The sequence below is a fragment of the Pseudorca crassidens genome, chromosome 16, assembly GCF_039906515.1.
Source record: "Pseudorca crassidens isolate mPseCra1 chromosome 16, mPseCra1.hap1, whole genome shotgun sequence".
Taxonomy (NCBI): domain Eukaryota; kingdom Metazoa; phylum Chordata; class Mammalia; order Artiodactyla; family Delphinidae; genus Pseudorca; species Pseudorca crassidens.
This window is the reverse complement of record NC_090311.1, coordinates 37,277,589-37,304,504: the sequence shown is the minus strand read 5'-3', so window position 1 is coordinate 37,304,504 and position 26,916 is coordinate 37,277,589. Positions and strand designations below refer to the sequence as shown.

At 37.1% G+C, this 26,916-nt stretch overlaps 1 protein-coding gene across 1 annotated transcript; it reads left to right on the top strand.

Annotated features, from left to right (window-relative positions):
* The first annotated feature begins 355 nt into the window (after positions 1–355).
* On the top strand, positions 356–26,916 carry LIPK (lipase family member K). Its single transcript, XM_067710099.1, has 10 exons — positions 356–433; positions 9,951–10,066; positions 12,050–12,164; positions 14,131–14,329; positions 15,534–15,643; positions 16,992–17,128; positions 17,913–18,059; positions 19,919–19,990; positions 22,380–22,451; positions 26,038–26,916. Exons 2-10 carry the CDS (start codon positions 9,962–9,964, stop codon positions 26,275–26,277), a joined length of 1,197 nt encoding a protein of 398 aa, XP_067566200.1. The 5' UTR covers positions 356–433; positions 9,951–9,961; the 3' UTR covers positions 26,278–26,916.

Sequence of the window (26,916 nt, the reverse complement as noted above, 5' to 3'; positions counted from 1 at the left end):
GATGCTTATATGACTGGGTCATTGCAACCATTGTTGGGTGAAAATCATTTTCTGAATGGAGAGTCTACATTCTGCTGAGAAGCTTTCAATCCATTTAGCCCTTGAAGCACACAACTCAGGGACTGGCTTGGCAGGAGCAGGGACTTTCATCCGTTACAACTCTTTTTTCATCACTGACTAAGAACTCACCTAACAATTTTGTCTGGGTAGCATGTGTTGCATTTCAAGTCATGACTAATGTGCCTCCAGTTGGGAAATTTCTGGTTTTCAAGTCATGATTAATCTGCCTCCAGTTGAGAAATTCCTGGTTGCAACACGTTCTGGGCTGTATCAAACAGACCATGCTCTATTGACAGCTGTCTCTGAAAGGAGCTGAAATCTATCTGAAGCTCCCAGGACTTGAAGACAGATGCCCGGAGACTTCAGAGATTGGGTAATGACTATTGATCTATTTGCAGAGTCTGTGAGACATGGAAAATATTCGGAGGTACAGAACTTTGTTTGTGAGGAACATCGTGTTTTGATAGCAAAACATAGCAAGAGTAGAATGTGACCACTCCAGATGGAGAAGATATACTGGAGAGTTTTCCAGTCATGTTAAGATGAATTTTCCCTTTCAGAAAGCTGTAGCAGTTAACAAAGCAGACGTTGTTATTTTTGAATCTCAGTGAGAGGTGATATCACATATCGATACCTGGAAATACTAGTGAAAGATACTTTTAAGAATTTAAGAGATCTTTCTTTGGGATTGCATCTAGGACTTTGGGAAATAATATTTAAATAATGTTTTTAGAAATGTTTAGCATTTTCAAAAAGCCCTTTATTGTCTCATTCCAATGGCCTTGAGCCTGAATATTCTTTCTTAGGAGCAAGGTCATCTGCAGGGAAATGTGGCAGGAATTGGCAGGAATCACTGTACTAAGTGATATGCCTGCTGATGGACCCTTATAATTTGTGAAGTACCTGCAGTTTCCTTCCCCCTGCTTCATAATGAATAGCCTTGCTGAGTGTTGTTGTGTGAAAAAGTGGTTCATATTAATGTTGATGTTATTTAAGAATACATGCTCTTCCAGTCCTCATAATTGCAGACCTGCATTCAAGTCTAGGGAGATGAGGATGAGCCAACCTGATGGACTAATATCCCCCGGCCAAGACGTTGAGAGATCAAATGATTGTCCTTTAATTCTATATATCAAAGTCAAAAGGTTGTTATTTTTTGTTTGGTTGCTTTTACAATACACTTATTCTTTTTTTTATTATTATTATTTAAAAAAATTTTTTTTTTTTGCGGTACGCGGGCCTCTCACTGTTGTGGCCTCTCCCGCTGCGGAGCACAGGCTCCGGACACGTAGGCCCAGCGGCCATGGCTCACGGGCCTAGCTGCTCTGCGGCATATGTGATCCTCCCGGACCGGGGCCCGAACCCATGTCCCCTGCATCGGCAGGCGGACTCTCAACCACTGCGCCACCAGAGAAGCCCTTTTTTTTTTTTAATACTTATGCTTTATTTTCTGTTTCCAGAATTAAGAAAAAAGTTGTCGCCAGATTTTCCTCATGTCTGAAAAAGATATATAATCACATGTATCAAATATATAGTCACTTTAGCGCACAACACTTCAGGCAGGAAATATGATAGTGTGGAATTAAATTTGGGGGTAGGAATATGATATTAAAGGAGTCATTTTACTATAAAGCAGCTTGCTTTAATATTTCTTCTTTGGCCTATCTTACGTCTAAAAAAAATTGAAGGAAATTTTATTTCCTCCACAGCTCTTCTTTTGTTATTTATTTTATATTAAAATTTTTAACACAGCAATCTTTCAGAGGCTATTTTGCCAAGCAGAACAAGTGCTTCTTCCTTAATATTGTAGAAGAGCCATGAAAATTAGTGCCTTCTAGATATTTGCTATTTATTTTTCTTTTCTCTTTTGTGTCTGTTCTTCCCCATTCACCCTGGTACTCCTTTGTCTTCTGATGCCTCTGGGCTTGGAGCACAGAGCAATAGCTCTGGGCTCTAAAAAGCCTCTCAGTGCTATTTGAAGATCCTATCACAGCTGCCTACTCCTTCTTCCTTTGACACAAAAATACTTAATCCTCAAATCTGAAATTTTCAGGCCTGGACATCTGATCGTGCAATCATTTCCTTTCTTTCACTTGTTCATAGCCTCATTAATCTTCCTGATTCATTAACTCTTTCACTCTGTGGGTGGAGGAATTCAGAAAACAGAGAAGTAAGTTAAATCTAGATTCTGATTAACTTTGCTACCAATAGTTGTATAACCTTGTGAGTCACTATACTTTGGTAACAGATGAGAATATCAGAGTTTTGTGAAGGATGCTGAGGTAAGGGCAAGACAGAATCTAAATTTTTGTAAATACCCTAATCAGTTTTAGATTAAAAGTGTCAGCTAGAAAGAGAAATTGTGTCAGAGGCCAAGATATTTTAAATGACAGACAGCAGGCTTCTGGCAAACCCAGTTATTTGTGTCACTGACAAAAATCTCATTATTAAGAAAAACTATGAGGAACTGCCAAAATGGTTATAACAAGGTGGAAATACTAAAACTTGTGGACTTTGCCCCATAAGCTTCTAGAACCTTTATTCAGAGTTCACTGCATTTAAATTTACAGCTAATTATTTCTAAGTATTCTTATTTAGTGTAAGTATATTATTATATTTTATATCATAAATATTCACTATAATAAATATTTTAATTGTGAGAATAATTCAAACTAATAAAGTCATTGAGGAAAATATGTAACCAAGAAGTAAATTAGTAGAAGAAGGAAAATTGTTATTCCTACTATTTGGATATAACCATTATCATTTTGCAGTAATTCTTCCAGAGTTTCTGAAGATCATACTTTTTTGATTTGCTTATTTGTTTGAGATATTCAAAAAATAAAATTGTAGTGGCTTAAAATTTGGTTTTACTACTATAGGCCCAAACAAATTTTGCAAAACTCTATAAATGTTTACATATTTTTAGGCTGACGTATGAAAAATTTTTATCATAATTCTAAATAGTTTCAAAGGATGTACTTTAAGGTATCTCACAAATATTGCCAGTTTAAATTGAAATTGTTATACAATTTAAAAAATATATTCAATAGAGTAGTTTTTTAATATCTAAGTTATCCATTGAAAACAATATTTTAATTAATGGATTAAAATTTTATATCTTTTGCTTTCTTACTGAATTCATATTTCCATTCCACTTTTTTCTTACAGGTGTTTTATATATTTCCATAAATATATATTCTAGTGTCATTTATTTATATGCTTAAAAAGTCTTTTATTGATCAATTGATCTTTCTTCTCTGGAACTAAAAAGTGGATATACATTAAAATTTAAATTGTTTTCACTTCTTATAAGGTTGCATTTTTCTTTTAATTTTTTAATGATTTGTCTTTGTAATTTTTATTAGAATACAGTTGGTCAAAGGATCATAAATATATTAAAAGTTCAATGAATAATTATTAAGCATTAAAATCAAATTTTAGTAGCAATGAATCTCTTAATGACATGAATGAAACATTTCCTTTTAATTCATACACCCAATGACAATTATTATTTATTCACAGATGACACAAAATTTAGAATCAATTCTTTTCCATTTATTTGACAGATGTAAATTGCTGAAAAACCATGTTTACCTAATGCCATTCAGCTCTGAACTTTTCGAAGCTCTGTATCACAAATCACAGTGATGCATCTACAAAAACAATTTTTAATGATTTACCTCCTAACAACTCAAGTAGATCTTTTTTCAGTGTTTTGAAAGCAAAGAATTAGAAACTACAAGATTTGCAGAGATAGTTGCTTTTGAAAAAGGATTGATACTTGATTAAACTCTCCTTTTCCCAATACCCATGTCAATATTGTGAAGTGTTCCTTTGTGAGGGGCCTCGGAATTTTTTACAACCTGGGACAATTCACCATGGTTAAGATTCAAAAGAGGAGAGAGCTTCACCTTACCTTTGTAAAGTAGAGTTAGAAAACGAGAACCTCCTTGAAGTTAGAAATCTCGGGCCATATGAATTTTAGGAGAGAATATATATGAGAGTAAAAGATCTAGAATTTGATTTTTTAAAAACTAGTTATGTGTGTATGTATTTGTGGAAAGTCTTTGCATACCCTAGCATGAAGACTAACCCTTCCTCCAAACAATAATTTTTTCCCCATTTAACATACTATTACAAGTTTGTTTTCATGTTATTATATAGTCTTCATATATATTTTAATGGCTTTATCTACAAAAGTTAATTAACATAGTTTATTTAAGCAACCCTTTATAACTAAAAATCTGTTTTTAATTTTTTATGATAAATAACAAGCATTAAAGTAATTTTATACAAAGGGCTCTCCTCCACATTCAAACTGAGAATTTATCCTCTTAGTATAAACTTATTGAGCAGAACCTCTGGGACATAAGATAAGGATGTTCTTAAAAACTCTGTAAATATAACAACACGGTTCTTAGTATTTTGGTGTTTTTTTTTTCCTTAATTGTAACAATTTCTTCCTTAAATATTTTTAAAATAAATTTATTTATTTATTTTTGGCTCTGTTGGGTCTTTGTTGCTGCGTGCAGGCTTTCTCTAGTTGCGGCGAGCAGGGGTTACTCTTCCTTGTGGTGTGCGGGCTTCTCATTGCAGTGGCTTCTCTTGTTGCAGAGCACAGGCTCTAGGTGCATGGGCTTCAGTAGTTGTGGCACGTGGGCTTAGTAGTTGTGGCTTGTGGGCTCTAGAGTGCAGGCTTAGTAGTTGTGGCACACGGGCTTAGTTGCTCCGTGACATGTGGGATCTTCCGGACCAGGGCTCGAACCCGTGTCCACTGCATTGGCAGGAGGTTTCTTAAGCACCCCGCCACCAGGGAAGTCCTTTTAATTCACTTTCATCACAGTGTATAATGAATAGAAAAAGAAATAAATATCAAACTAGAATTTCCCAAGTGTATTCTTTGGAAAATATGGGTCAAGTTATGTTTCATTGGTGTTATTCAAATGATAAAATTCTAAGAGCAAATAAAACTATGGAAAAGTAAATTAAATAAGTTAAACAGAGTCTTGATTGCAGGACCATATTGAGTCTTAATTATGATATTGTAATTTAAGACTCTCCAAGCAAGTCATGTATATAGCTTGTATATATACATATATATAGTCTAAAAAACATATATTTATGTCTAAATATTGTAATGTATGTTTTCCATGAGTTCTTTTTACAAATAGCATCTTATGAGAGTTATGTTTTATAGGAAAGCAATGTGAAATGCTTTAGAGTAATAAAGCAATATAGTCTGTGTAGATTATATATATATATATATATAAACCTATAATAAATAAATCTATATTGATTTAGTCTGGGTTCTTGAAGATAAGGGTCTCCTCTTTAAGGACTAAAAGTCCCCTGGAATTTACGACGTCTTCTCTCTTCTTAGTCAAACATCCATATATACATTAGTGTGAATCAGCAGGAGGTCAATGTAGGATGCATTCATCAGGAAGCTATCCTAGAAACAGGTCAAAGAGATTAGAGGATTGTTGGAGTATCATTAAGTAGAAGTGTCTGAATCAGGTGGATTTACCCAACAATGATAATAAATATTGTGAGGCTCAGATCAGGCAGAGCAGGTAAACATGTTACAGAGTCCAAGCTCACTGCTCACCACACGACAGGCCAATAAATCGGGAGCCAAGGTGTTGAGGCAAGGAACAGCGACTTTATTCAGAAAGCCAGGCATCTGAGAAGATGGTGGACTAGAGTCCTAGAGAACCATCTTACCAGGGTCTGGATGCTAGCTTCTTTTATAGAACAGAGATGGGGGAGGTGAGCAGGTAAAGTAAAAAGGCCATAAGTCTTGCATAATATCTCCTGGTTTCACCAGACTCAGGGAGGGGATGTGTTAATTTCTTCTTTCCTGCAGCCATTCACAGGTGGGCAGGGTCAGGATGTTTCCCTGTGAGGTGAACAAAGGTAGTTTAGTTTAACATTCAGGCAGAGGGGGCAGGGTTCCCTGAGACAGGTCATTATGCATGCTTATAGCTATAGACAACATCCTTTCAGTGATTACAGTAACTTGCAACAAAAGCAACAGAAAGCAAAGGTTAAAGTAAAAGAAACAGATCCAACATGGAGTCAGATTTGTTCTTCCCTATTACAAACACACGCCTAGAAAGCACAGGTAAGCACAGCCCTGGTGAGAAGTGCCTGAACAAAGCCTGTTTGGTTAGAACATGCTACTCTTTAGAAAATATAACACAGAGACACCTCTTGCCTGGGTGTGTCACCTTTCCACACCCAGATCCATTACACAGACGAACAAAACAAAGGTAGCTGAATGGGCTTTATGTCATGGTTGCAAAATACAAAGTGTCATGATTAGTACACATTCTTGTTCCATCGCTGGGGACTAGACTTCAGCTCTTCCTATAAGCAGCACACAGCCCTCCTCCCTGCATCATTACAAACCACACAAGCTCTCCAGCCTGCCCTTCGAGGGTCAGATCTGCTCTAACTCAGGGGTCCCAGGGTCACTTGCCAATGATTGTAACCCAGAGGCCTCAAGTATCAATCACTCAACAGATGTTGGAGCATCTAAATTGTAAATGTCTTGAGAGAAAAGACTAATTTTTTTAAATTGCCCTACTACTTTCCTGTAATATACAGACCTGAACTAAGGTATTAATCAGCTCTCGCTGTCAAAAGGAGAGTAGCAATGCAGTGGGGTAAAAGAAAGATATGATACAAAATAGTGAGTCAATTTGGGATAGTCTTTAAGATTAAATGATGTACTCATTCTCTCTTTCATCCATCTGTCTATTTGGCAAACATTTATAGGAAGTGTCGACTAAAAGATATATACACAACCTAAAAGTTGAGAGTTATGTTTTATTGAGTGGGCATACTGAGGACTTCAAGCCCAGGAGGCAGCATCTCAAGTAACCCTGAGAAAACTGCTCCTAGGAGGCGAGGGGGGAGGTAGGATATATAGGAGTTTTGCAACAAAGAGCAGGTAGTAGGAACAAAAGAAACTGTTAATGAAAGAAAACTAGACCTCTCAAGTTAAGGAATTTAGAACGTTTCTATTTATGGGAAGATGCAAGAGTCTGGACTCACTGAAATCATTCCTTTGATATGCACCTCAGCTATCTGGGGCCAGTATCCTGTGTTTTCACATGCTGAGTTTCCTCAGGGCTCACCTTTGGAGTGGCTGCAGTCTGATGCCTGCTAGATGGCAAGTATTCTTTGTTTCCTTCCTGAGTTCCCTCAGGACTCACCTGCTTGCCATTGAAGGGCTGCAGTCGCTGATGACTGTGACATCCTTTGTTTACTGATATGGCAGGCAATATTTCATTTCTCAAAACCTTCATGCTGGGTGTCAGAGAGACAAAAGTGAGAATGAAACATTTTCTCCTCTCAAGGAATCCAGTCAGTCTGTCTTTCACAGGTTGGGAATGCACATGAATCCCTTGAAATGAGGATTTAAAATGCAGATCCCTGGCCACACCCCCATAGATGCTCATCTGGTTTGGCTGGGGTGGGTTCTAAAAGTCTATATTGATTTTAATGGTGATTATGATCGCTGTGGTGTATAGGCCACAGGTAACACTAACCAGGTGCTTAGCAGAGAACACTAGTATGTCTATTCTGAACGGACTGAGTGGTTAAGAGCGTGATGATTCAGAGCATTTCCTTTAGAGTCAGACAACCTGAGTTCAGATCCTGGCTCCATCACTACCTCTTTGACCTCAGGCAAATGACTTGAACTCAAGACCAGGTTTCATTGGAAATAAAATTGGAATGATATTTCTTATCCCTTGGGATTATTTTGAGAATAAAATGAGATAATCACAATCATGTCTGATACTTTACTTGGCACATAATAGGTGCTCAAAACAAGTTGTAATAGTAACAATAATTATTGTGGTGGTATTATTATCACTACCATATTATAATAGAGTTTCACCAGAATTTGGATATATTAATCAATATTAGTTATATATAAATATATTACATTAATATAAAATTACATATGTACTACCTAATTCATATATAGTTAATCATATTAATTATGGTATAAATTAATTATGTTAATACATATAGTCAACAGGGATTATGACTTGGATAAATCCAAGAGAGAAGCTCATGGAATTTTCTGTAACAGAATAGTGAAGGCATAGTCTGAAAAATCCTTCCATTTCCTACAGGGTGAGATTTGCCATCTCTCTTATATGTTAATTTGATATAAAAATCTATTCGAAATGTAGAATTGGAGCAATTTGACAAAGAAAGAGAAAAGAGAAAAAGGAAGTAGGGAACGTGGTGTTGAAAGCACAGAGAAGAGAGAGAAGTGACTATTCTGCTTTACAGAACCCCATAGTAGACATTAAGCGCTTCGTATCTGTGAGCTCCACGTAGAAAATATTCAGAAAAATAATTTCAAAAAGTTCCAAAAAGCAAAACTTGAACTTTCCATGTGCTACAACTATCTACATAGCATTTACACTGTATTTACAACCATTTATATAGCATTTACATTGCATTATAATACTTACATATTATAAGTAATAAAGAGATAATTTAAAATATCAGGAGGATGTGGATAGGTTATATGCAGATACTATGACAATTACATAAGGGACTTGAGCATCTGTGGATTTTGGTTTCCATGGGGGAGGAAAGTGGGGGAGTTCTGGAACTGATCTCACCTGGATACCAAGAGAAGACAACGTGTATACACAATTCTTATTTGCCTGGCCTAAGCAAACGCATAATCCTGTCATAAGGGCATTTGCTTTGGAGCTAAACTTACTTTGGCTTAAATTTTGTCTTTATCTCTTTCTAGAGGAAAACAAAACAGATTAGCAGATAGCGTGTTTTCTAACATAATTTGAAGATCTTCATTTTATATAGTAGTTAATGGGAAGTGTCCTGCAAAATGTCCCCCTCTGTTACTTTTGCAGTTGTTGTTTGTTTTTAAATTGAAGTAGTTTCAAAGCCAAATGAGGAAAAAAAAAAGCCAAATGAAGAATACATGTCATCTTTTTCCCCCCATAATTTTCACAATTTTCTATTTGAAAAATAACTTCCTTCTTATGATAAATAAATACTGGATATAGAAAATTTAGAAAGTATGGAGAATCCTTTAAAAATGAGAAAATAATCACCCAAATAGTTATCACCTAGATATAACCATAATTAAAATTTGATGCTTAGTCCTTTTTTTCTCGTTATATTTTGTTATCAAAATGTATGTACAAGTTACATTGTTTTGCCCTTAATATTATATAATAGGAATTCACATATCATACAAAAGCATAATACTTGGTGGCTGAATAATTCCTTTCTTCTGCCCCCATAATTTATTTTATCAATGTCTTATTTTGGCAAATTTCACTATGTTAACATAGACAATAAGGGATAATTTTATAAATGATGCTTGTATATATATTTTTTTCTTTTGGATAGACTTTTGGAAATAGAATTATACTGAGTGAGGGATATAAATATTTTAAAATTCACAATGCATGTTAATAAATCTCTTTCCATTAAGGTTGTGCCAATGCTCACTCCCACCATCAGAAGAGTACTAATTTATCTGATAACTAGAGATACTAAATGTGCTTTGATTAATACATTTGCCATTACATTTTTCTGTGAATTATAAATCTCCTTTTGTTTGATTATCTATTGGAAATTTAATTGATGTTGGATTCTTCATTTCTTCTTTCCTCATTTTCTTCTTTCATTTTTTTCTTACTAAAAATTCACCATTTCAGATTTTTCATAGGATGAGTCTTGAATAATTAAGTATATTACTTGTTAAGACACAGCCTAGAAACATCTTTCTACTCCCTCTCTCAGTAGTGTTATAGAAAGATTACACTGAGTTTCACTTGTAGAATTCTCTTTGATGACAAATATATTAATATTTCCTTTCCCAGGCAGATTCCAAATGTGGCAGCTTTTAACAGCAACATGCTGGATGCTTCTTCTTGGACCTATATATGGTAGTCAAAATGAAGGAAGCTCAACAAATCCGGAAGCTAATATGAATATTGTAAGTCACTCATTAAGGAAAAAAACTAAGAGAAGGAATTATTAAGCTATTGTCATTTTAGATGCAATTGGTATGCCTGTCTAGTTTTTAAAAATTCTAAACTGATTAAATCTGTGTTTCCTCCCTTGTCCCTTGGCATAGCTAACTAACCAAAGAATTGAAAGACCTGACCCAAATTGGGGCAGTAATACTTCCTTTGCTGGTAGTTTGAACTACCATCTCATGGTGGTTTCCTGAAGAGAAGGTTCATGAGTTCCTACTGATGATCTCTATGGAGTATACTTGAGCTCTTCCGGAGGCTCTTTCTAGAGCAGTTCCTTTAATTTATCCATGTACATTTTCAGTTTAGTAAGCCAGATTTGGTTTGGGTTGCTTATAAACAAAAGTGTCTTAACATGCAGGAATTCATACCAGAAGTGGACTGGAATAAAGTGAAACGGAACAGATCTAGGCAAAAAACAAAAACAAGACAAATGACAAATGTTTGCTAAATGCTTCATTCCAATGGAAATGTACAATTTCTTGTGTACGTTGTACACCCTGAAGTCCTCACCCATACCCAAGTTTGTATTAGAACTTTAAGAATGGAACTGTCGATGTTTTTTACTTAGTGTCTCTTCTTGTTTCTCTCTCCAAAGTATCCAGCAGGTACTCCTAAGCTTCTACCACACTACTGAGCTCACATTCCATGAAAATATTTTCCTCCTCCTTCCACATTCACAGACACTTTCTTCCTCCCTGGTCTGGCTGCTTTTTGGCTAGTCTCTAATGATAAGAAGAATAATAAACATTTATAGAGCACTTACTGTGTGTATAATCATCACAACATATCTGTGAAGAGATACTATTATTATCTTTATTTTGCAGTTCAAGTAAATGAAGCACGAAGGAGTTAAGTAACTTGCCCAAAGCTGCACAGCTAATAAGAGGAAGAGCTGGAATTCAATGCCATACAGCTTGTCTCTAGAGTCTGGGCTCTCATAACCAGTGCTTTATATAGCTGCACAATATGTGCACACCTCTTGTGAGTGCCCAGCCTGGGAAAATGCATAATCCTATCATAAAAGCATATGCTTTGGTGCTAAACTAACTTTGACTTAAATTTTGTCTTTATCTCTTCCTAGTGTTCAGTCTTGGACAGATTATTATTCTCCCTGAAATGCAGTTTTCTCAACTATAAAATGGATATAATTCTATCTCAAAGACCTGTTATATGGATTAATAAAACAAGGGGTATTAACCATCTTCTATGTGGAAGATGACCAATAAACGGTAGTTCCCCTCTTCCTTGTATATCTGTGGATGAGGTATCTTCTGTTTTTACCCCTTTAGATCCACTCTCTAGTCTTTACACTTTTCTTTCTGCCCTGTAAGAACTAGGTCAGTTAAATTCCTTTGACCTTTGGTTTTCAGTTCAGTTCAGCCAATGGACATATTGAGCAGGAGATCAGAAGGTGGGAGAGGAGCGAGACTAGATGGTTTACTGCCCTGGTTCCATCCATAAGGTCATCTTGGGCAAGTTGCCTCCCTCTGCTAAAGGTCACAGCCCCTCTCAATATGGCCCTCTTTACTTGACTTTCTCATTCAGGGTCTTGTAACCACTGTCTCCCATCTCCCTTCAGGTCTAAGGTTGGTAACAACTCACTTGTTACTAGCCATAGGGTTCTGCACAATGCCGTATGGTTTCCTTCGTAAGATGAACATGCCATTTTCCATCAAACATTTGGAGACTGAACTAGAGTGCATTAATAATACCAGGCCAAGAAAACCAGCATGTATGGAAACCCACCACCTTGCCTTACCCATGCCTTTGCATGCATCCTCCTTTTAAAACCCTCCTCAAGTTATCCTGATTTTCCTGCTACATTCTGTTCCGATACAGAGATGAACAGTAGGTTGTGACTTAAAGTACTATATTGAAATGTGGGTATAAAAATCAAGAGATTACATCATGAGGTATACCTTTCCGTTTCCTCTTTTTAGAGCCAGATTATTTCCTACTGGGGTTATCCTTATGAAAAATACGACATTGTGACAAAAGATGGTTATATCCTCGGAATTTACAGGATTCCTCATGGAAGAGCATGTCCAAGAACAGGTGGGATTTATTTCATTATGAAAGCAACAGTACCTAAGGAGAGATTCCTGGATGCGACGATAGCAGCAGGGCAGCTTTTATTCTGAAATAGAGCCTATTCTCTTCCATAAGTGGAGGCAAATCATCACCACCACCTCTACTATTTCATTTGCGTAACACTTTGGAGTTTTTAAAGCATTTTCACATACACTATTTACTCTTTCCTTTCCTCCATCACTTTGTCCTCTTTCCAAACAAACACAGAAACAAAAGAAAACTTGGTCTTACTCTAGAGATACCACTTTCCAGGCTTAAAAACCAAAACTCTAGGGTCATTTTGGTACTTTTCTCTCCCACACTTCCTATACACAGCCAATAACCAAGACCTATCAATTTTGCCTTCCAAACTTCTCTCTAATCTGAAAACTCTCAGCTTCAATATTGCTCAAGTCCAGGCTTCAACTTCACCATTATCTTGTGCTCCAGCTACTACAACAACTTTCTAACTGGGATTATTTCATTTGTAATTAGTTCTCTATGCAAGTCACTGGGATTTTATTTTTTAAAGTAAATCTAACCCTATTAGTTCTATACTTCAATGCAGTTAGAGCCATTTCTAGCTCCCTACCATATAGGTTGATACCTATAGAGAAGAGAGGAATCCACTTGGCAAGAACTGTTTGCTTTCTTCTCTCATTTCTTAGCTCCTTTTTTTCTTTGGAGCATTGTATAATGAAAATTTCCAGTATCAAAAGGGTTAGTTATTTAAAGAGACAATCTAGATTTTAAAAAAGAGAGAGAGGTGGAACGGTGCTGTTCACTTTACAGAACTGACCATCCCCTAAAATGACTCCATTACCTTTGGAAATACTCACAAGAACTTTGTTTCCACAAACTTTTATCTTATCAGTTCTGCCAGGTAGCTGCCAAAAGGCATGCGATGAAAGCTGTCTCTGCAATGAGAAGCTGCCTAAGGGCTCAGATTAGAAAGGGGCTATGGATCGTGACAGCTCTTTGGCTGTAATTTAGCAGAATTAGTAACACCTCTTCTTTCTCTTTTTCCTCAAAAGATGGATTAATGGATATAAACTTTATCCTCACTTCCAGACGGCTGAGGCTTTCTGAGAGGCCAATCTAGCCTACTCAATCTCAGGAAACTGGTCTAGCTCCAAAGGTGACCTAAGGGAAAGTCCTGGGGTACCAACACAGCATCACAGACCATTTATAAAAGACTGAAATATCCTAGTCACTTCTCTTTCTCTTCTCTGTGTTTTCAGCACCACTTCCCCGTTTCTTTCTTTTTTTCTCTTTCTTTAGTCAAATTGTTCCAATTCTACTTGTGAGTAGGATTTTTACGTCATATTAACAATTTTACCTTGTGTAAATTTCACTTAAAACCTTGCATTTTGCTTTCTGACAATGCAAATTAACTAGCATAATGCCAGGCATTCAGGAAACATTCAATAAATGACATTTTTATTGTCTTTGTTATTATCTTGGAAAAAGTTTAGTTTTGTCACCAGATGCTTTTTGAGAAATAAAATGTCGTTAATGTGAATAATTGTAGAGCAGGTATTTATTGTGCTGGACAGAATTTTATGTATTTTAATTCTAATTTAATTCTTATAACTATACTATAAGATAGCAATTTTTATTATTCCCCATTACAAAATAAGTTAACTAAGGCACAAAGAGGTTAACATGCAGCAGAAGAGATTTTAAATCAGGACAATCTGACTCCAATAGCTGTATAACAATACAATACACTGCACATAATTCTGATTTTGCAAAGAGAAAAACAAGACACAGAGAGGATAAATAACTTGCCCAGCTTCAGAAGTAGTTCAAAACCCTAGAACCTCGGCTTGCCTGGTGCCAAATTTCATCTCTTAACTTTCCTTCTGTATTGCAGGGAGTCAGGAAAAGAATGTTCTTGTAAGCACCAAGGAAGTTCATATAAAAAACTCCTGTTACTTGTATTTTGCAGCTGCAAAGCCTGCTGTGTATCTGCAGCATGGCTTAATTGCATCTGCCAGTAACTGGATTTGCAACCTGCCCAACAACAGCTTGGCTTTCCTTCTGGCAGATGTTTGTTATGATGTATGGATGGGGAACAGCCGGGGAAACATCTGGTCCAGAAGACACGTGAAATTGTCAACCACATCACCAGAATACTGGGCCTTCAGGTAAGGGGAATACTACCAATGAATAAAGTGTGTACGTTGCTCATTTATATGGATGACTGCTCTTTGAATTTTCCCTTTCCGTCCAAATGCACACTATGGAATCTACAAGAAGGAAATGGACATTTCTTTTTCTACGCAGGTTTTCTTCACAAGCACTGAAGAAATGCCCTTATTATTGCTTCGAGAGTTGTTTTAAATACTCCACTTGGCGTGTGTGTATGTAAAGTATATACGCAAGAAAAAAAAATCAAAATATAAAGGTCAACTCTAGAAAGGTTAATTCCAGGACTATCATATTGTCAGTGGGCACCCCAGAAATTTACTTGGTACCCTTACTAAAGAGGAAAAATGAAACTGATCAAGAAATGGGACCAGAAACAAGGGTCTGGTTGAAAATCCTGGGAAACAGACATTCACGATAAGCCAAGATGAGCCAAGCCCTTTAGCATAGATGACACTCCAATTCACTGAGTAGTAAAGGAACTCGACCCTCCATAGGCTGGTGGTGCTGAAATCTGTCCCTGGAGCTGAGTTGCTAGCAGCCCCTGTGGACGCTGTCTTCCTTAAAAGTTAGGCCAGCTGAGTCACAGAGGCAAACCCGGCCCCTGTAGTGGAGCTAAGAACCATTCCTTGAAGGTCGCTAAAGCTGTTTGTTCCTTGGCCTCATTCCTGGAAGCCAATTTGCATTCCCTAATTCCACACTCCAGGGCAGTTGTGTCATGGCACAATTGCAAATAACATCATGATTCCCTAGATGAGTGTTTTCCCAACTACATACAGGAAAGAAGCACCTGAAGTGCTTGATAAATATGCAGATGACCAGGCCTCTTCCCTGGACATTTTGATTCAGTCTGTCTGGGCTGAAGTCTGCAAGTCTCTTTGTTTTATTCTGTTTTTAAAATAAGCATTCCAGGTAACTTTTCTTTTCAAGGGAGTTTGGTAAATCTGCTATAGAATTAAGTGAAAAGCCTCTGGAGGCTTTTGCAAGTCAGATTTTTCTGATTTCAGTTTCTTAAAAAAGTTATTCTTGCAATCAAGGTCATATCCTCAAAAGTTGCACAGACGCATGATATCACGTATTGATTCCAGTATTACATTTAACAAAAGCTAAACATCTAGGTCTGCAATGAATATGTTTAAGTATTGCAAGCCTAAAAATGAGATGGGTTTTTTTTCCAATGTTGTTGTTCTTTTTCTTTGGCAGTTTGGATGAGATGGCTAAATATGACCTTCCAGCCACAATCAATTTTATCATAGAGAAAACTGGACAGGAGCGACTCTACTATGTGGGCCACTCCCAAGGCACCACCACTGGTGTGTTTGGGGCAGGTGTGATCTGAGAGTGTCAGGGGATCTTTTTCATATTCACGAAAGGGGTCAGGATTTCTTCCCTCTGTGCAGTCTCTAGCTTGGGGACTCTGAGCTGGGAAACAATCTTGTCTGGCTGGTTTCTAAAGAGCAAATAAATAAAGTGTGGATGACTTAGGGATTTTCCCCCCAGGACTAAATCTGGAGATTGATGGATAAGCCTGAAAGAGAAACAATTATTTATTTATTCATGTGTGTACCCAACAACACTTGACAGACACCAGGTTAGATACTGGGGAACCAAAGATAAATAAATATGGTATGTATCTTTCCCTTAAAGAGCTCACAGTCTAGTGAGGGACACTAAAAAAAAAGCAGAGAATTACAAATCTCAGTGATTATATGTCACAACCAGTGCGACTTTTAGTCAGTTCCCAGTGGGTGCTGGGATAGGCTAGATGTGTGTGGGTGGGCTACGTTGGCAGTGCCACAAGGCATTCCATTCTCTTCACTGCTCTCTGTTCAGCTAGAGACCTTGACAATACCAACAGCATTTACACCAGTTATTTGAGAGCATTGTCATCCATATTTTACAAATGGCTGAACTTAGGAATCCTTTCTAATGGTGATAAAGCCAATTAGAAAGTGTGTGTGTGTATATATATATATAATCTAACCTTCAAAAGAATTATTCTATAAGGATTCTATTTTCCATATTTATAGATAGAGAAAACTGAGACTTATACAGGGGAGGTTAAGTTGCCCAAGTTTTCACATAGCTAGCAAATGGGAAGCCAAAATTATAGCCCAGTTTTGTCTGATACCAAAGACTATCGTCAAGCTAGAATGGCCCTTGGAGTTTACCTAGACATGCCCCACACTGTATGTTATTTTTTTTATTTTTTTATTTTTTGCGGTACGCGGGCCTCTCACTGTTGTGGCCTCTCCCGTTGCGGAGCAACAGGCTCCGGACGCGCAGGCTCAGTGGCCATGGCTCATGGGCCCAGCCGCTCCGCGGCATGTGGGATCTTCCCGGACCGGGGCACAAACCCGTGTCCCCTGCATCGGCAGGCGGACTCTCAACCACTGCGCCACCAGGGAAGCCCCCACACTGTATGTTTGAACCCTTTCTGCAACATTCTCTATAAGTAGATTTGCATCCTTCTGGGACGGGAAACTCACTTTATTCCGAATTAGCCAGTTCCACCTTCAGAAATTCAAAAATCCTTCCCTAAAAATGGTACTTACTCTGAGTTTCTTTGTTTTACTTTTTAAATATAACTACTTTTACTATAATTTAAAGTGAATTAAGAATTGTTCTAAATCTATGAATTAGTATCTTCTTCCCTTTCAGCTTTCATAGCATTCTCTACTAATCCAGAGCTGGCCAAAAGGATTAAGATATTTTTTGCATTGGCTCCAGTCACCACTGTGAAATACACCCAAACTCCTATAAAAAAATTAACAACTCTTTCCAGAAAAGTAATCAAGGTATGTGACAACTTTCCCCCAAGTTTAAATCTGTAGTAACTAAAACTAGCCCTATTTCCATTGATTTCTAGAGAAGACAGCTTGAGACAAATAACATTTTACAAACATCTAGGAATGCTCGAGGTACACATGTAGGTTTACTGATGATGTACAATTTTGCCAACAGGGTTCAGGGTGCTCACTCTGCTGCCATTCTACCCTGCTGTCTTCATTTTTAACTTAGAGGCTTGTCTCTCATGTCATTCCTCAGTCACAGATACAGCAAGAGCTGATTTGATTGATTGATTGGTTTAATCTAGTAGGTTAAATTTCTCTCTGGTGCCCCCTAGTTTATCAAGGACAGTATAGTGTAGTAGTTGAGATCACAGCATGTGATTTTAGGGTGCCTGTGGGTAGAAATGAACTCAAGGTCTTCCTACTCCACTATTCTGCCTACTCCCCTCTGCACTAGTGCGTTTTAAATGTGACCTATTATCTACACAGCAGTTCTACTTAGTGCATATTAATTTTCTATTTTATAGTTGAAGAAATTCAAGATAATGGAAATTAAATTTATTTAATAGATTTTAATTAATTTCTATTAAATTAATTTCTATTAAATAATAGAAATTAAATACTTTCCTAAGGTATAAGAGACAGAGTCTAGAATCAAACCAAGGCAACCCTGACTCCAAAGGCTTACCAATTTCCTACGGGGACTAGTTTTTTAGGGGAAGTCCCAAAAAGCACTCCAAGTAAAAGATCTTGGGAAAAAGCTTGATGGTGTCTTAAATCGATCTTGCAGATGTTGTTTGGTGACAAGATGTTCTATCCTCACATACTTTTTGACCGATTCATTGCCACCAAGGTATGCAACCAGAAGATATTTCATCGTATTTGCAGCAACTTTCTATTTACTTGGAGTGGATTTGACCCAAAAAACTTAAACATGGTACGTGTAAGTAGTCAGATCCAGGAAAGCAATTGTTTTGTTGCACAGAGGTAAGGAGAGTTCATTCTACATTGCATGGAAACCACATTTCAAAGTCTCCTTTTTGTCTCCTGGAATGTAGCTAGCATGTTTAGGGGTTCCAACCAAAGCTGAGAGTCCACCTGCTTTAATAGAAGGATTTGAGAAGTCTCTGCCGCTGAAAATTCTCACCAATTCTTGTTGTTGGACGAAGTGTCACCATTAAAGAGTCCTTCACTTAGGCTATGGTTTTGAAATTTATCTTGCTATGCCTGAGCCCTATCTCAGACCTACTGACGCAGAATTTCAGGGAGTGAGCCCAGCCATCTAATTTTTAACCAATTTTCTACTTTCATAGGTGATTTGGACATAGTCATTTTGTGAACGACTTATGTCTTTTATCCAAAGGGGTAAAGGAATGGCTCTTCAATAACAGCTACAGACTCACTGTTCAAGTGATATTGAGAGGGATAATTGTTGAGGTTCTTATCAAGTCCTTTCCAACTTAACTGAGAGCCTTTCCTTCCTTAGCTACCTCTAACTGACCCGAAGGGGTGGGAGGGAGAAAAAGACGAAGCTACTGTCCCCAGCTAGAGTGCAGACAGGTTTGAAACCAGGGGTGGGACAAAGTTGAAGTTGGTCTCCGTCTGTCTCACAGACTTCTGCCTAGACCCTTGCCTCCCTCAGTGGATAGCGGTGATTAACATTTTCCTTGATTTCAAGCAAGATTTATAAAAGGCTGTTTATGCAAAGCATGCCTTAGCCACTGCCTTTCACATGACTTTCTTACTTTCTCAATTTACTAGGGAAACCATGCTTGCCTTTCACTTAGATGGAAGTGTACCGTGTAGAGCTAAGTAAAAAGACGTTTAAGCAAACTCAATAGAGACAATTTCAAAAAACACCCTCTCAACATGGCCTAAGAGTTTGCTAAAGAAAGACTTCACAAAATGATATCCTAGAACATTCGTTGGATGCCCTCATTGTACATTTATACAGTCAGATTGCCCATTTTCTCTCGCTGTTGTGGACTGGATTATAGAATATTACTGTGCCTGCAAGGATGTTTACTTTAGTGGAGCATAACCAGGGATACATAAGTAGAGTTTGTAGAGCTTTCAAAAATTACACATGTCCAGAACTCAACCCTAGAGATTTTGGTATTGTTTCATAGGTTTGGGTAGCTCATAAGTAGCTATATTTTTTAAAGCTCCAAGATCTTTCAGATACTCACTCTGGTGGAAAATAACTCTCTTGTATACTAAAGCAAACAAAATGCTGTTGGAAATATTTAAAAATTAAGATTTTTTTGATTCAAAAAGAAATCTAATCATTAATAGAGGTTTAAATACTGGATGGATTATGTCCCACAAACTGTCAAAGAGTCCTGCAGAACATTTACCAAATTTTTAAGAAGGCATGATAAAACATTCAGATCTGTTCTCAATCTTTCATGATGAACAACTTTCTGGGAATGTCCCTTAGGACTTATCACAGGGTGAAGGAGAAGATCACTGGGGATTTTATCTCTTGACTGTCTATATTCTTAGACCTGTCTGAGGTGAGGCTGGAAAGAAAAGGTACATTACCTTTTATCTTTGACCAGCAGGATGCCCTCTGTGGGCTTTACAAAGATACTGCCCAGGACAGAAGTATGGAAATGAGGGAGAAAAAAGTTCTTAAAGATGGGCTTCTTCTTTGGTTAATATGTCTTTAGAGGGTATGGTACATGTTTATTCCTTGAGAGAGAGAGGAGAGAAAGGGAGAGAGAAAAATACTCAGATTTACTTGTGGTGTGATTATATGATTAGCCTTCAGGTAAGAATCTTTTTACTTTGCAGAGTCGCTTAGATGTTTATTTGTCACAAAGCCCCGCGGGAACATCTGTTCAGAATATGCTGCACTGGGCCCAGGTATGTGCTCCCTGTTCATGATATGACACGCACATATCTCTGCAAGATCCCTGAGGAGCACTCCCAAGAGAGCTCGCTGCAGGGTTTTACAGGTTCTGCTACTGTCAGGTGGATGTTTCTGGAATCAGCATCAACTCATGTTGATTTCCTTTACTCCCGTCTATTCTCCATGTCCTCTGTATCTGGTGTTTGGGTTCCCAGGTATTCTGACTAAATTCTGACCTTTAGATTACTCTGAATTGCCTTTTTTAGGAAAAGCTTGTGTTTCCTCTTTTGCAAAATCATTAGCTCTAATAGAGCTTTATATAACAGGATACAGGCTATTCCAAAAAGATCTGTTTATCCTCTAATAGGGATATGGGCGATTTCAGAGTGTGGAAATATTGCTTAATTCAGAGGAAATTAAATGTTAGAGAGGGATTAAAATAGATTGTTTCTGTTTTTACTCTCAGTTTAAGGGTTATGTTATTTTTGTTACTATATTACTCAATATTTGGCAAGTCAAATTCTGTTGGTATAGCTTTCTGAGCCAAGTATGTATGAGTGTGTGTATGGGGGGAAAGTTCTTCCCAAAGTTTTAATATTTAATTACACATTTTGAGTTTAAAATACTTTAAAACATTTAATAGGGATCTGAGATCCCTAGGAATTTGAATTTTAACTTACACCCTGATAAATTTGTTCCATGCTTTAAAGTTGAGAATCACTGCTATAGATAGTCTGAAATACTAGTTGAGGATTTCTGAAATTCTTTGAAGAGTTCCACCCCCAGAAGATAAGCCTTCAAGTTCCTACAGGAAGAAAGATATTCTGGACACAGAGCCTCCTACTGGTGAGGAGACAGGTAGACTGTGATAGGCATGCCTTTCCAGGAAATACAACTTCAATTTCACATTTATTGAGCACTTACTATGTGTCCTTGTCGTCCAAATATACGATTTAATTCTGTCTCATTCTTTCTTATGAATTCTCATAACAATCTTTCAATGAAGGCATTGATTTTCCCATTCTACAGATGTCATAACCAACCCCTTACACACCTCACAGCTGACTCTTCTTAAAGATATCTCTTCTCCTTTGACAGAAAGTTCTCTTCAGAATAGAAATAACTGGGTGTGGGGAGATAAAACACTTGGTCATAAGTTATGTAGAGAGCTAAGGCACAGATGATGATGATAGTGATGATGGTAGTAATATTAATAAAAAGAGTGATTTCTTGAACATTCCCAGGTGCTACATGCTTTTTATGCATTACCATATTTAATCTTCACAACCCTATAAGAAGAATGTTATTGTCATTTCCATTGCACAGATGAGACAATAGGTTTATAGAAGTTACATATCTTGCCTGGATCACAGACTTAATAATCCATTAAGCTTGGATTCAAACAAGGTCTGTTTGATGCTAGAACCCAAGTTCCTAACTGTACACTCTATTGCCTCTCATTGCTGAAAACCTACAGAATTTCAACAGCTGCAGACTACTGCCTCTGTCAATATAAATCACGATGGGAACCATTTCAAACACAAAATCAGAACGAAATCAATGTGAAAAAAAAATCTGAGATTCAAGTTAAGGGGAAAAAAAATCCTTGGAGTAGTCTGAGAATAATTTCGTGAAGTGCTTGAGGTAAAGGTAAAAATTATCTGTCTCCTCAATCCAACATGGGTAGCAAATAACAGAAGAAGGATCCCCTAGAAGTATTAATGCTTCTACTCTAATATCTGAAGTCTAAAATTTTAAATGAAAACAGGTTACATACGCTGTCTCAGACACTCAGTCCATGGCCAAATTACTGACAACATGGTGGGCTGCTTGGCTCTACAGACAGGAGACAGACAGACAGAGGCTATACCTCAGAAAGCCCTGAGGGTGTTCTTTGAGTGAGCATTCCTTTCAAAAGCAACAAAAATGTTTAAGAATAAGGAATATAATCATAATATCCTAGACCATCTGACAAGGATGATACGGCATAAAGTTTTTAAATAATAATAGCAGTCATTTTTTAATGTAGGAAATGTATAGTTGGTGCCTTTTTAAAATATATATAAATTCCTGAAGCCAGGATATTCAAGAATCATTCAATTTAGCATCTTTCAAACATTTTCTATGTATACAACATTGTAATATTTAAAGCCATCACTGCTTGAGGATTTTTGTTGGAAAAGTATAGAGGGGAAGAAAGGATTATAAGTCAGTTCCGTGAATTAGTATCAATTTTTATCATTTTTATTATTTGACTTATTAATCTATATTGACTTTTAGCTCATGTGCTAAAGAGTGGGACATTATGTCAAACCATTGTATAAATTTTTTGTTAACTGTCTTTAAATGTATGTTGTTTTCTTGCATCATTTTAACATGTTTATTATTTTTATCTTATTATAGGCTATTAATTCTGGTCAGTTCCAAGCTTTTGATTGGGGAAACCCTGATCAGAACATGAGGCACTTCCACCAGGTATAATATCAACAATAATCAAACAATTGCATACTGCAAGTGAATTTAAAAAATAGTATCTACTCATCAAGCACCTACTAGGCCCCATTCACTATGCCAGATATTTTGTATAGATCAGATGTTGCTTATTGGGTTCTTACCATGTGCCATAACATTATTTTTGATCCTCAGAATGACCTTCCAAGGTAAATATTATTGTCTCTATTTTTCCAGAAGCTCAGAGAGTTTTAGGTAAATTGTCAAAATTATTTAGCTTATAAAGAACCAGAATATGACACAGGAGTTCGTGGATCAAAAGTCCGTTCTTCTTCCACTACACTTATTCCTTTTCAAAAAATAGAAATTCTCAGCACTTAATTAAGACCATATTTTAAAGAAAGAATTAAAGATACATAATTTTGTTTCTGAAGCATATTCTCTGGCTTCTTAACTGTCTCTCATAAAATGAACTAACATTTTCCTAATAATTCTTTGGGATGTCATTTACTAGTCATTTTTTTTTTTTTTTTTTTTTTTTTTTTACTAGTCATTTTTTAAAAGTACATGAATTATTAGAGATATTCCAGACAGGAATATCACCTTTAAGGAGAAGCAGTCCTATCTGCCAGATAATGATATGTCAAAATATTTCTTGACATTATACATGAAGACTTTTGGAGCAAAAACTCTATATTAAAGCAAATAGGTGTTGTTGTTATTATTATTTTTATTATTTTTTTTCAGTATGTAAGGAAATCCAATGATGGCTTTGGCCTCTTGCTGATAGACTGAGCTTAAATTAAACAAATAGTCATCAAAGATACATGGGTTTTTCAAATCAAGGATATGGACGGAAATTTGGAACCTTTTTTTTTTTTTTTTTGGAAACTTTAAAAAAATCAATTTCAGTGCCACCATAATAACTACAATAGTGAAAATGCATAATTTCAACTAGTGTGAAAAATCTGATTTTTCTCCTAAACTGCTATAGTTATATGTGTGTGGGGTGGTGTGTGCCCACACACACAAACTCACACACTGTGTCAAAGTACTATTTACTCTTGTAATTAACCAATTCCTTGTCCTAGCAAGAGTACATAGTTGCTTTAAGAAAAGCTTTTTAGATGATGGCCTTACCCTATAAGACTCAAATACCTATTTGAATGAGAGTTGAATCACAAGTATTAACTTCATCACTGTGCTTGCAGATTCTATCAAAATACATGGCCATTCAGGTTCAAATATGAATCTTTTGCTTGGAACTTTGGGGGAAAAAAAGAAAACCTAAAACAGACTGAGGGTGAACAATATACAAGTTTTAAACATCAGTAACCTTTGTCACAACTGTAAGTCAGAGCCCCATAAATTAGGCAGGTGTGATTACCAATATAATCACCAATCCTGTAAAACTAAGAAAGTAAAAAAATTATTTCTTGGCCAAAGGCCACCATATATCATTTGGATCTTGATCTTGATGTTCATTTTTGCTTTGCCATCTTCTGGGCTCCCCCATTCATTCTTAGCAGGGTATTAAATTATTGCAGTAAATGTATTCTCATTTCAGAGGCCCCTGAGACCCACTTGTGCCTTAAAACTTGCAAATATTTTTGCCACTCTGTGCTGTGTTGTTTTTCTATTGTTTATGTCTCTCCATCCTTGCATTTGAATATTTATGCTTTGTATTATTCTGCTGAGAAAACTGTCAAGTCAGGAAGAGCATGCCTCTTCTTTCATCAGTTGCACTGTTGCATTGGGGCCTTGCACCAGGCTCTTCTGAGTTCACCCTTCCCTCGAGTGCACTACTGGTCAGTGCTAATCTGCACTCATTTCCTTCTTTGCCATTCACATTGCCTTCTCATAGCTACACATTCCCATTTACCACTTGCTCCTAAGCCCAGGTCCAAGGCCTCCCAGTATTACAGGGTAGGGGAATTATACTTGATAAATTTGGTAATGCAAAGACCCATCCAGTGACAGTGAAATGTGCAATGACTATACCAATGTGCTCTGCCTCATACCTCTCTACTAGGAGAACTCAAGGTGCAGAGTCACCGAGTCAGGGGTCTCCCCCAGGCACATTTCTAGTCCTCTTAGAAACCTTTCCCTGGCCAATGTTACTGTTTCCTAAGGATTTATAACCTGGTCCATGTTACCTTTTCTTCCTAGTCTTGCTGCCAAAATTAACTATGGTGTATTAATCTCCTTGGGCTACCATAAAAAATCCCATAGACTGAGTGGCTTAAACCACAGAAATGTATTTCTAAGAGTTCTGGAAGCTGGAAGTCCGAGATCAATGTGCCAGCACAGTCAGGTCCTAGTGAGGGCTCTCTTCCTGGACTGCAGAAAGCCACCTTCTTCATGTGTATCCACATAGCCTTTCCTCTATGTGGTTGACGAGACAGAGAGACATTAATCTCTCTCTCTTCCTCTTCTTATAAGGCCACAAATCCTATTGGATTGGGACCCAAACCTTATGGCCTCATTTAACCTTAATTACTTCCTAAAAGCCTTGCCTCCAAACACAATCACCTTGGGGTTAGGGTTTCAACATATGAATTTGAGGGGAACACAATTTAGTCCATAGAATATGCAACTCTTTCCATTGTAAGTAGTAGAAATAAACTTTATTTTATATTTTTAAAAAATGTTTTAGTTTTACTGAAATAAAAGGTATAGTGGTAAACGCACAATAGCCAGGGACTTATATACCGTTCTCAGGCTCTCTCTTTCTCTCTCCCTCTCAGTCTCTTTCAATTCTGCTTGCATAGGCTGTTTCCATTCTTAGGCTATTTCCAAGATAGTAGTACAATGGTAACAGTGTATACCTAGCTCATGAAGCTTTTTTTAACTGCAAACTCAAAGAAAATGGCAATATTTTCTCAATAGCTCCGGTAAAAAGTTCCCGAGAGAACTCTGACCCAATTTTAGTAATGTGCCCATTGCTCGTACAATTATACTGCGGCCAGAAGAATGAAGGATTAATTGACCAGGACTGATAACCCTGGACCACTCTGGAACTGGGGTTTTGGGATTTGTTGAATCAGCACAAGAAAGGTTGTGTTACCAGAAAGAAGGGAAACTTGCCAGGGGATTAGCATCATAGCCACTCTATTTCTCTGTAATGGGCTGGCTCCTTTTAAACATTATTTTCAAATGTCTTTTTTGTACATTAGTCTCAATGCCCCCTAAAGAGTCTTCTCAAGTGTTACTAACTCCACTGAGCCCCGATTTCTGCATATAAGAAGGGATATTTATATTTATTCTATTCAATATTTTGTTTGAAATGGATACACTCTCAACCCAAGTGCTACTAGAAAGATGGTCCCCCATAGAAATGAGAGCCTCTCTTACTCTGGGATCCTTTTCTTTTTTCCCAAAAGTGAAAATCAGGAATATAATGGTTGTCTTTTTTTAATCCACAATTCATATTATTGCAGAAAAGTACTTTCAAGTATTTTTAACATGTTAATGTTTATATATCATTAAGTATGTACTAATTGCACATTTTTAGCATTTGAAGAACTTGCTTAACAACTGACAGTTAACGTTACTTCTATAGTGTGGTTTTCTGTGAAAACTATTTTTCTCTCTCTTCAATTTTATTTAGCGTACACCTCCCCTATACAACGTTTCTAAGATGGAAGTTCCAACAGCAGTGTGGAGCGGTGGACAGGACCCTGTGGCTGATCTCAAAGATGTTGAGAATTTACTTCCTAAAATTACCAGGCTTATCTATTTCAAGTTGATTCCACACTACAATCATGTGGATTTTTACCTTGGACAGGATGCACCCTATGAAGTTTACCAAGACCTAATTAGATTGATGGAGGAATGTTTGCAAAATTAAATACATTTTCCTTTCCCTAAGGAAGCAGGTTTTTGTCATAAAAATGTGGAGCACAGACCCTAAGGTGACCCCTCCAATAATTTTCACCTCCCAGTGTCCATGAATTTGTGTAATCCTCTCCCCTTGAGTGTGGGAGGGACCTGAGACTTGCTTCTAGACAAGAGAATTGGCAAAGGTGATGGGATGTCACCCACTGATTACATTCTATTATGTAAGCATCCATCTTAGCAGACTGGAGCAAGAGATTCTCCTTGTTGGCTTGAAAAGGCAAACAGATATGTTGAGGAAACCCACATGAGAAGGAACAGTGTGTGACTTCTAGGATCTGCAGGTGGCCTCCAGCTGATAACCTGCAAAACATTGGGACTCTCAGTCATACACCTATGAGAAAATTAATTCTGCCTAAAACCTGGATGAGCTTGGAAGCCCATTCTTTCCTAGTAAAGCCTCCAGTTGAGAAAGCAGCCTGTCTAACACCTGAATTGCAGCCTGGTGAGACCCTGAACAGAGGACCTAGCTATGCCATGCTTGGACTACTGACCCATGGAAAGTGAGATAATAAATATATGTTGTTTTAAACCACTAAATTTGTGGTAATTTGTTATCCACAATGGTAATAAACTACTACAATTATTATTA

Bases quoted from the DNA above. Each gene is read 5' to 3' on its own strand.
- LIPK (XM_067710099.1), top strand. From the start codon at position 9,962: ATGTGGCAGCTTTTAACAGCAACATGCTGGATGCTTCTTCTTGGACCT. The intron at 10,067-12,049 runs GTAAGTCACTCA...TCCTCTTTTTAG, and splicing joins CGGAAGCTAATATGAATATT to AGCCAGATTATTTCCTACTG. The intron at 14,330-15,533 runs GTAAGGGGAATA...TTTCTTTGGCAG, and splicing joins CCAGAATACTGGGCCTTCAG to TTTGGATGAGATGGCTAAAT.